Below are 10,756 nucleotides of genomic sequence, written 5' to 3'. Positions count from 1 at the left end.
GTAGACCAGGCTGGCCTTGAACTCAGAAATCTTCCTGCCTTTGCCTCCCAAGTGCTGGGATTAAAGGCATGCACCACCACTACCGGCTAATTTAATTTTTCTTGAGATAGGATCTTATTATATAGCCTTCATATAGACCAGGCTGGCCTTGCACTTGTGGTCATCTTCCTGCCTCTGCCTCCCCAGTGCTAGAATTACGATGTGATCACCATAAACTGGCCAGGACAAGATCTTGAATTTGCCATTCGAGACTTGGGTTACAACACACCCTAATCTATCTCGCTGACTCTACACAATTCATTTCCTTTTGTTAAAAAAAGTTTTATTAGGGACTAAGAGAGTGAATTTGTTTTGTCTTTTCTTGCTTTAAGTCTTAAGCAGGAACACACAGTGTTTTGTAGTCTGCAATAATAGGGACATAAAGAATTACATTAAAAAAAAATTACGTAAACTGAGGGCCGCCCCTCCCCATCATGGGAAGCTGGGAAGAGGCTCCTTTCTCACTTTCTTTCTTCATCCCTTCACCCTTGAAAGTTTTCATCTCCTGCTTGATTTAACCTGACATGTAGCTATGAAATTGACTGAAGTTAAGAATAAAGCACACCCAACCCATCCCCCAAATTATGTATGAACAGCAATTGAACTCAAACATTGGGGCAGATCACAGGTGAGTTTTATTGATTTTTTTTTCACCCAAACATCTAATGCTTACCAACTCACTCCTCCTCTTTCCTTCTAATCTGCTCTTGCTATGATCAAGACAGTCATGACAAACACCATAGCAAAGAAAATCCACATGAAGAAACGGTCTATGACTTTGGCGACCTTCTTCCACTCGCTGCCCTTGGAGTTGGTGGCCTTGTGGTCTTTGAGGCACTTGGCAATGTATTCAATATTTTTTGTCAGTGCTTCATAGCGTGCACAGTAACTGTCAGTATTCTGAGGGATCCCACCCTGGTACCCCAGGTCGTTCTTTAAGAGTTTGTTCATTCCCTTCTTTCTGGAAAGGTCTTTGTTTCTGGATGTTTTCAGGTTGGACCCTGGGAGTTTGCTATAAACCTTGGTGATTTGTTCTGGCTCCTGGCTGTGGCGGGGGCTAAGGCAGCTCTCACCCACATCGTAGACAAACAAGATCCTGGACATATATTTCAGGATGACCACCTTGGCCCAGGGTGGCACTGGCCGGGCCTCCGCCCCACAGAAGTGGATATTCATCACCATGATGGTAAGAGCTGTGGAGGCGGTGATCAGGGCCATGGTAGCTATGTAGTATTTCCCTGGAATGAAAGGAGCACCAGCTGAGTTCATTTTTATATCTCTTCATATTCGATGAAAAAGAATCAAACACCATTCCCAAGAAACTGGTCTACCCTGGTGGTCACCAGAAGAGACTTTTTAATCTGACTTTCTAAGTTTGAAATCCAGCATCACTACCCAACACTAGACTCAGAACCAAAGCAAAGAATAAAATCGTGTTGAACTTTGTACTCTATAAAGCAATTGTAGTAAGTCTCCAACTTACAAAGGCACAGCTCCGTATAGGCATAGGTATGACGCCTTAAAGTTCTCCGAACCACCCTCCACTATAACTGAAACAGTTCACAAATGTTTGCCAGCACGTGAAAAAAACAGTCCAATCTCAACAAACAGACAACAAATGGCTTCTTAGAATACCTCCAGGCTTCATTGTTATGAAAAGCAATCACCTTTGCCTGAGAAAGGAGAAAGCTGTGCTGCTGTCTTTAAACGTAATTTGATTACATAAGGCAAATGGCCCTGAGAAGAGGAGAAGACAGACGTAGGAAAGGAACAAGGTGGGTGAGATCACGTGCTCTGTAAGCAAGGGGACCTGAGTTTGAGTCCCCAGCATCTGAGTAAAAAAAAGCACATACGGCTCCTCATGCCTGTACTCCCAGTCTTGGTGGGCAGAGACAGGCAGAGCCCCAAGGCTCACAGCCCAGCCAGCCTAGGTGAAATGAAGATCCTCATGCCCCAATGCGGTGAGATGGAGAGCAAAGGGGAGGTCTGCTCTTGCCTCAGCATGACCTTGGATGTGAGTGAAGGGCCATGGGCATCCATCCCCACCCCGCCCCCACTCTCATCCCCCACAAACAAAGCCAAGGGCAGGCTTTTGAAAAGAGGAATAAGACTGAGCACAGAGATACCCATTTGTAATCTCAGTTTCTCGGGATGTGGAAGCAAAAGGACGATGGTGCCCAGGAGGTAAGGGTCAGCTTGGGCAACTTTCAAAAAAAGAAACAGTAGTAAAATTGATAAATCTTTTTTTTTCATTTCTTTGTGTGTTTTATTTTGAGACAGGGTTTCTCTATGTAGCCCTGGCTGTCCTGGAACTCATTCTGTACACCAGGCTGGCCTTGAACTCAGAGATCTGCCTGCCTCTGCCTCCTGAGTTCTTGGATTAAGGACATGCGCCACCAGGTACAGCAAACTGGCAAATCTTTAATAAGGTCACTCGTGGGGAGAGGAGAGGAAAGCAGGAGCTTTAATCTAAAAAATGGTAAGAAAAGAGATAGTGACTCGTTTCTTCTACAGACATATATGGGAAAGTTTTATGTAATAGAATTCTTTAAAATCTTTTTATAGTAAAAAGATATCTTTTTTTAGTTTCAGGTTAGTTTGGGCTGTTCTTGAGTATGTCACGCAGCTGAGGTTGATCATGAACCTCTAATCTTCTGATTATGGGCATGTATTATCATGCTTGGTTGTATGTGGTGGTGGGGATTGAACCTAGGTCTTCTTTCATGTAAGGCAAGAGCCCTACCAATTGAGCTATATCCTCAACTTCAGACACACCAGAAGAGGGCATCAGATCCCATGACAGATGGTTGTGAGCCACCAGGTAGTTGCTGGGAATTGAACTCAGGACCTCTGGAAGAGTAACCTCTGAGCCATCTCTCCAGCCCCCTTATGGTGACTTTTTAATGTATTTATTTTCCAGTACTTATATTGAATTTAGGACTTGCTACACATTAAGCAAGTACTCTTCTGTTGACATATATCCCCACTCCCCAGAGTGTCTTGACAGATCATGAAAAAGTAGGCTTGGGTTGAGGAATCCAAAATTTGAGACAGGAAAGCCTAGTGATGTAATTCACTGCATTAATGGGTGAAAGAGAAAATGTATACGGTTATCTTATAAATGGAGACAAGACACTGGTAATTGCCTTGTCCAGGATAGTGTTGACAGGCCTGTGACAAAAGAGCTGTGAATGAATTCATTGAAGACAGAGTCAAGAGTAGAGTGTGTTCGCTTTACTGTGATGCAGCCACAGCGGCAAACCAAAGAGACAAGAGAGAGAAGGCAAAGGGTGGCTTTTATGGGGTAAGGAGTTGAGGGGACAGCCAGGCAGTGCTTCAGTGTCATGGAGTCCCTGGGTTTATGGTGCTTAGTAACGGCCTGGCCTTGAGGTAATTCTCCTATTGTCCTGAGTCAGAAATGGCTCACTGCGACCTCCTATCTTAAACTGCAAGCCAGTGACCAGAGCTTGCAGCCATGGCTTGTTCTGGTTGATTCTTCCCTGTGAGGCAGCAGTGGCCCAGCTCTCAGTCCTGCCTGATCTGGAGTAAAAACAGTCCTGTTCTAAGGTTAGGATGTCTCAGCACAGCTCTCCACCCCAGAACAGCATTCACAATATTTTTTGGTTGTGAGTCTAGCCTTTAACGGCTGAGCCATCTCTCCAGCCCCACAATATTTTTTAATGTCCACTTATTATTTATTTAAAAAGTCCAGATTAACTATAAAAGGAGTGTGAGCCAGAAACATTCATGAAACGCTACTTGTCCTAGAGAAAATGTAAGTATGTTTCTGTAAATGGAAGAGCAAAGAGGCTGAGGCTTTAGCTCCTGCCAAACATGCATGAGGTCCTGTGTACAGTCTCCACTTACAGGGGTGAGGAGAGAGGGAGGGAGGGGAGGGAGGGGAAGGAGAGGAAGGAGAGGAGGGAGGGGAAGGAGAGGAGGGAGGGGAGGGAGGGAAGGGAGAGGAAGAAGGGGAGGGAGAGGAGGGAGAGGAAGAAGGGGAGGGAGAGGAGGGAGAGCCTCCCAGCACTTGGGGAAGCTGAGACAGGAGAAATGGAAGCCTAGGTTCAAGGCCAGCCTGGTTGTGTAGTGAGATGCCGTCCCTAATATCAATGACAACCAAAGGCAAGAAGCACATTTCATAGGTGCTGCAAATACATGTTGTGATTTTTTTTTAATAAATATTCCCCAAATTCTTGTATGTACTTTCAAAAAAAAAAAAACAACAACAAAAAAAAAAAACCTGCACATTACTGTAGAAACAACGGAATGATTAATGCTTCCCAAATTCTTGTGAGTCATTTCTCTTTAGAAACTTGCCGACTTGTGATTGCATGTCACTGCTAAGGAAGAGAGAGGGACCTGTCACTGATCCCACTTAAGAGTTACTGTTTCTGGCTTGGTTTTGGTTTTTGTTTGAGACAGGATATCGTGAGGTTGGAGCAGGCCTTGAACTCCTGATCTTCCTCTCTCCACCTTGAGTGCTGGGATGACAGACGAATACCACCATGCCTGGCCAGTGTCACTCATTTCTGTCTCCAGAGAGGTAATAAAAGGATAAAAGTGCCAAGGTTCTTATACCTCTCTTTATTAGTAGAGAAGAAAACCTGTGTTTATTTTAGAGGGAAATTTGTGTATGTGTATCTGTGTATGTGTGCGTGCGTGCGTGCATGCATGCATGGTGTGTGTGTGTATGTGTGTGTTTTGGGTTTTCTTGAAGAGACCTAAAAAGGAAAACCCTCAGTACTTGAGAAGTGGACATGGAAGGATCAGAAGTTCAAGGCCAGCCTCAGTTATAGAACCAATTACAAGCTAGCTTGGGTCCTATGTGACCCTATCTACTCAAAAAGCAAAAACAAAACAAAACGAAAAGATGTCTCCATAAAAACCAATGTCTAAATATTGGTTAACTATATTCTATAGAGCACACATGGCCACACAGCTCCTGATGACTATTCTCTACAGCCCTGAGTTCTGAAATTTCTCTTTGTGTTTTATCTTAAAGAACTAAGGTTTACTTTGGTACTGGTAAGCATCTGTTATAGCAGCATGTCAAGGTGTTGGATCGGAGGGGTCTCCTTGGTGGCAGTAGCAGGACGTGTTAGAGGTGGCAGAGGGATCTCAGAACAAAGTAGGTAGACAAGCAGACAAGGCAGCCTCAGTCTCTGCTGCAACCCTTGGCTGCAGGTTACATTACTGTAGCCTTTTGAAAACATATTCTGTGGGCTGGAGAGATGGCTCAGCTGTTAAAGGAGACTAGGTTTACAACTGAAATATGAGAAAATGTATTCTGCTTTAGAATGATCAGATTCTCAGATCCTGGCCAGTGTTGACATATGTATACATATGTATCATATACATACACATATACACATATGTATATAGTAATATACATATATTTATATATTACATTTTTTAAAAAATAAAACACTTAATTTTTGGAAAATACTGCTAAATCAAATTCCTTTGAGTATAGGAACCTCTGTTTCATTAAGTGGGGTGAGGCTTCTGGTATGCAAGGTAGAGGTCTGACTTGAGACTCCAGTTCATCTTCCTGGAACAGTCGCTGTGCTTCCTTCTGAGAAGAAAGACCTAATACTATGAACAGCTAACAGAAGTCACTGCTGAGCAGCGGCTTGCCCAGCCTGTATGAATCTCTGCATTTGATTCCAGCACCAGGTAAGTTGGGTTTGGTGGAACATATCTACAATCTCAGCACTTGGGCCGGGAGGAAAGGAGAAACAAAAGAACCACTTCTTTCTTGGCTAAATAACGAGTTTGAGACCAACCTGGGCTACACTGTAAAACTCTGTCTCAAAATCCAAAAGTGGATAAATACAAAATAAACAAGTGTCCTTTCGTGAGCCTGGAGATCATAAGAACCATTTAATTCCAACAGCCGTATGTATAAGCAAACAGGCCATGTGCAGGCCCTGAATGGGTTTTTATGAAAGCATGATGCCAATGGCTTCAGTTGCTTTAGCATAGGGCATACACATGACATCGCAACTGCTACAAAGCTAAGTTCCAAGTATCCACTCACCTATCAGGGGGACGTTTTCTGAGGCTGGCATGATTTCTGCCACCATTAGCTGAAATACAGTCATGGCCAATAGAATGGTCACTCCCAGAGAGACCTTCTCCCCAGAGGCTGCTGGGAGGTAGAAACTCAGCGGAGCGAGGAATGAGATGAGGACGCAAGGGATGAGGAGGTTGACGATGTAGAATGAGGACCTCCTCTTCAGAAGGAGAGTGAAGGTCACATCTGGGTAAGGCTCCGAGCAGCAGCCGTAGGAGATGACGTTCTTCACGGCAGGCATACCATGCACCTCCCATTCCACATCTTCAATGAAGTCAGAGAGGTCACCACTGTCCAGGGCGTTGAATATGTCCACCTGGTTCCCATTGTAGGTCCAGGAACCAAAGGTCAGGTTGCACTGCTGGCTGTCAAAGGGGAAATAGGTAACGTCCACCACACAGGAACTTTTGGTGATGGCTGGTGAGTCCCAGGTGATGAGCCCATCATACCGCAGGACCACATTGGTGTTCACTGGTTCTGAAGACTCATCGTCAGCCCTGGAGAGCAAATGAGGACAGTGGCAGGCACTTGCTGAGGAACCTTACTGACTTAAGCCCTGGACCACTCACTGCTCTGTGTCCGTCACTTCAGCATCTTTGGCAGTGGGTCCCAATTCTTGTGAGTTTGGAATCACTTCCAATACACCCTTCTCCTCCACCTCCTGCAAGTGGTCTGGACCACTTCCCTTAACATCCGTAAAGCACCTCTGTTCCATGATCTCACTAACCTATATCAATGCTACTAATGACCTGAATATCAGAAGAGAGGGGAGCCTGTCGAGGCTAAAATCTGTATCTCTGATTCCATTGTTGTCATCAGAAGTGTCTATGTTCATTTGAAAAACACAGAGGAAAAAGTCATTCATCCTCAATCTTACAGATGTTCACTATTTCTCAGGATATCTTCTCTTACTTTGTCAGCATTTGTCCCTGCTGTTTCTAAGGACGAGGACTCCATTTTCCTCTGGGGAATTAATCTTCCTCCACTGCCATTACAAAGCAGAGGCACCATTGCCATGAGCTCATGAATACATGCAGTGCCTCTCTAGCACACAGTCGCTGGAGCAGACTTAACTTAGTGGCTGTGTAAGCTTGCAAAGAAGCATTTTGGTAATGCTGGTCACTTCAGTGCTTAAACGAAGCAGGAGTCCCCTTTGTTCTGTTTGTTCTTTGGGGAGAGTTGGTGGAATCTACACAAAACTTTGAGAGATCATCTATGTCAACAGAATTTATGTCAAACCTAATCCTAACCCTAACTCTAACCTTAATCCTATGTCAGATCTCATTCAATCACACTCTGTAGATGAGTGGTGGTAGAGCTCCTGGCTCATCTTCTTGGAGAGAGGGAAAAGAGGGAGGGAGGGAAGGAGGGAAGGAGAGAGAAGGGTAAAGGGTAGGAGGGGGAGAAGAGGAGGAGAAAGAAGAGGAGGAGGAGAAGGAGGAAGAGAAAGGATAGATTAGAGTAATAAAACCTAGTTCTTAGATGTCAGCATGCTTGGAAAGCACATGGAGCATCCTCCTGCTCACTTAGAATGAGGAATGGAGAACAGGTCAGGACCTCTGGATGGGCTCTGAGTAAGGCATGGGACACCCAAGGTTGGCACCCACCACTGTTGCCTTTTCGAGGGCTCTTTGTGAGCACCAGAAGGCTCTGCCCAGGGATCCCCTCCCCAGTAGTCCCCATTTTTATCTGAGCAATAGAAGGACCCCTCTCAATCCACAGGAGCTTAGGTTACAGAATAAAAACAGAGGAACTCCCATGGCAACCAGAAGGCAGTGGAGACTTTGAGCTTGAGTTAAGAGATCTGGCTCCTTTCTGGAGTATAGCCAGTGAGCCAGTGACACCCACTACTCTCCGGAGCTTGTGGGAATACAGAACTGCAGACCCACCCTATGGCCACTGAATCCAAATCTGAGGGGTTTTTTTTCCCCCAGATCTCTAGGTGACTCGTGCATACTTTACAGCCTGAGAAACATGAACCGTACCTATGAGCGCAAGACTCTTTGCTGTGAGAAGATCCAAACAGTCCCAAGATACGTCTCCCTCCACTCTAGAGTCCAAAACCCACAGGACAGATTCCAGGCTGCCCATCCTACCTAGCCATGGTAGCATTTCTGTTACCTAATCTCTGCATGCTGGGCAGGTTAAATTGTATCTCCACGAAGTTCTCATATAGAAGTCCTAGCCCTCCAGCTTTCTATGGAACAGAACTAGGTTAGAGTGTCGGAGATCTTGCAGGGGGGCTGAAAGAGGAAGATTGTCAGATCCAGGGGACCTTGATCTTAACAGAAAGATCCTGACTTTCAAAACAAAGCAACAATGACAAATAAAACCACCTAAGAGGAAGAAAGAGAGGGCGAGGAGAAAGGTTATTATAGATACAGCCAGTGAAGATGGCGCTCATGCTGGAACAGGGTGGCCAGCTCAGCCTGCACTGGGAATCTGCTTACAAGAGAGGGGATCTGGGCACAGAGATTCTGGCACAGGACTCAGAGAGAACCCCATGTGAAAATGAAGGCAAAGTCAAAATGATGCTTCTACAACTCCAGGGACACAGAGCACAGAGGATGGCAAACAATGGAAGCTGGGGACACCGGAGGAAACAAATCTACATTTTAATTCTCCAAAGTTTTACACTTAAATTTACATTTTAAGCCTCCAAAACTGTGAGCTGACAAGTGTCTCTTCTTCAAGTCAGCCAGTCTGTGTGTATTGCTTATCCCTTAAGAAACTGCCTCCAGTTTTGCTCCTGAGGGGGGAAAGGGTGGGTGAATGAGGTAACATTTGATAGTTTCCTTCTAAGTCTAAGCTTTTAGGACCTGATGCTCTGATCATCTGAGATTTGAATAAGCACAGAGGTTCACAGTGTTTTAAATGTCCCCATGACATGATGCTTAAGTTTCTATTAAATCAGTAGGTTTATTTCGGAGACTCCTCCAGTCTGAGGACCAGGCTTACTTGTTGTACAGGACAATGTCGGGCCTCCACACCAGATCGCTGGGAATCCTGATGGAGTCCAGCCCGTCATACTGGTCTCGATCCCACGTGAGGTACGCATCGTGCCAGGTTTGGCGGATCCACAGATAGGCTGTCAGGATCTGATTTCTCTCATCCTAAGCAATGAATCCAGGTGTCACTTTATCCAGTATATACTTCCGGCTTCGGGACACTTGTTCTTGATAGCAGGAATCTCAAGAGTGCCCACTTATTTTCAACCCACAAAGGAGACCTTTTAAAATTCTAACTGATTGATTATGAAGGCCATGTTTAATGCCTTTTTGATATAGTGTACAAAATGTAAAGGAAACTAGTACTTTAAGTCTTTCTATCTTTCCTTGGGCCAACTGCTCAGTTTTTTTTTTTTCTGAAAGTGGACCAGCTTAATGATACAGGTGAGCCAGGAGTCGTGAAATATCTACCAGGGGCAAAAGAAAGCATCATTCAGAGAATCCTGCTCTGCCATCTGCATCCCTGAGCTGAAGCTGTTCCACGCCCAAGACCCATTCTCCCAGGAGAGAGCTGGTCTCCCAGGAGTGCTGACACAGGCTTACAGACCCACAGGAAAAGTATATGGAGGGAATCAGCCATGTCACCTTAAAACACCACCTTCCTTTTTAAAAATTGTGGTTAAATCCACATAACCTCAAAGTACTATTTTAGGGAATGGGAGTTAATAAAAGTGTGTACTGTTCTTCCAGAGCATCCGAGATTAGTTCCCAGCCACTACGTCAGATAGCTCCCCACTCCCTGTAAATCCAGCTGGGGGGCTCTGATGCCCTCTTCTGGCCTCTGCAGTCACTGCACTAACATGCTCAAACACACAGGCATGTTCACATAATTATATTAAAATATTAAAATATTTAAAATCACCATTTTAACCACATTATAACTGTCAGTGCCTTCCAGTCACCTACCACAGTGCATAATCATCCCAACTAACCCAAGGACATTTCCGTCACACCTAAAAGAAGTGGCCATAGCCACTAAGCAGTCACTGGTCCCTCTCTCAGCCCCTGGCAATCAATGATCTGTGTTGTGTCTGATTGAACAGACCTATTCTGGACATTTTATGAATAGACTCATACCACATGCAACACTGTCTACCTTCCATTGCTTTCGACTGCTAGTGTTTATGGCCAGACCTGTGGGTGATAGTAGCATTAGTGACAGTAAGGAGCATTCAGTAAGCGACAGTAAGGAGCTCATTCTAAAGAATGCTTCCTCTCCTTGGCTCTCCCTGCTCCTCCTGCCAGCTGGTACCCAGGACTGCCCGCTTCCCTCTCCCAAGGTTCTGCCCACTCAGCAGCAAACGCCTGTTTTCACTGTCACCCTCTCTCCGAAGCGTCACCATCAAAGGTCACTCACCATGTCCTTTATCTGGGAAAGTGTGACCTGCAGCGTGACGTTCAGCACCACGTCCGTATCTTCTACTGGACGCAGAGCACTGGAGTAGTCTTCAAATAGATCGCTAAAGAGTTTCTGAGCATACTTTCCATTTGCTGTCTCTACAGCTGTTCAAAGAGAAGCACCCAGATCAGCCAAACAAGGCCATCTCTGGGGTCGGAACAGGAGATGGCGCCATACCAGTTAGGGATAACTTTGGAATGAGTGGGTGAGTTCTCTCTCTCTCTCTCTCTC

The 10,756-nt window shown here is 45.2% G+C and overlaps 1 protein-coding gene across 1 annotated transcript in view; it reads right to left on the bottom strand.

Annotated features, from left to right (window-relative positions):
• Positions 1–735: 735 nt before the first annotated feature.
• Chrna9 (cholinergic receptor nicotinic alpha 9 subunit) overlaps positions 736–10,756 on the bottom strand; it is a 15,187-nt gene continuing 5,166 nt past the window's right edge. Inside the window, exons 3-6 of the mRNA XM_031340741.1 lie at positions 10,484–10,629; positions 9,077–9,231; positions 6,083–6,615; positions 736–1,277 (exon numbers count right to left, since the gene is read on the bottom strand). Of these exons, the coding sequence (XP_031196601.1) occupies positions 736–1,277; positions 6,083–6,615; positions 9,077–9,231; positions 10,484–10,629 (1,376 nt within the window). The remainder of the gene's footprint in view (positions 1,278–6,082; positions 6,616–9,076; positions 9,232–10,483; positions 10,630–10,756) is intronic.

The sequence above is a fragment of the Mastomys coucha genome, unplaced genomic scaffold (genome assembly GCF_008632895.1).
Source record: "Mastomys coucha isolate ucsf_1 unplaced genomic scaffold, UCSF_Mcou_1 pScaffold22, whole genome shotgun sequence".
NCBI classification, from domain to species: Eukaryota; Metazoa; Chordata; class Mammalia; order Rodentia; family Muridae; genus Mastomys; species Mastomys coucha.
This window is presented reverse-complemented; position numbering and strand designations above follow the sequence as displayed.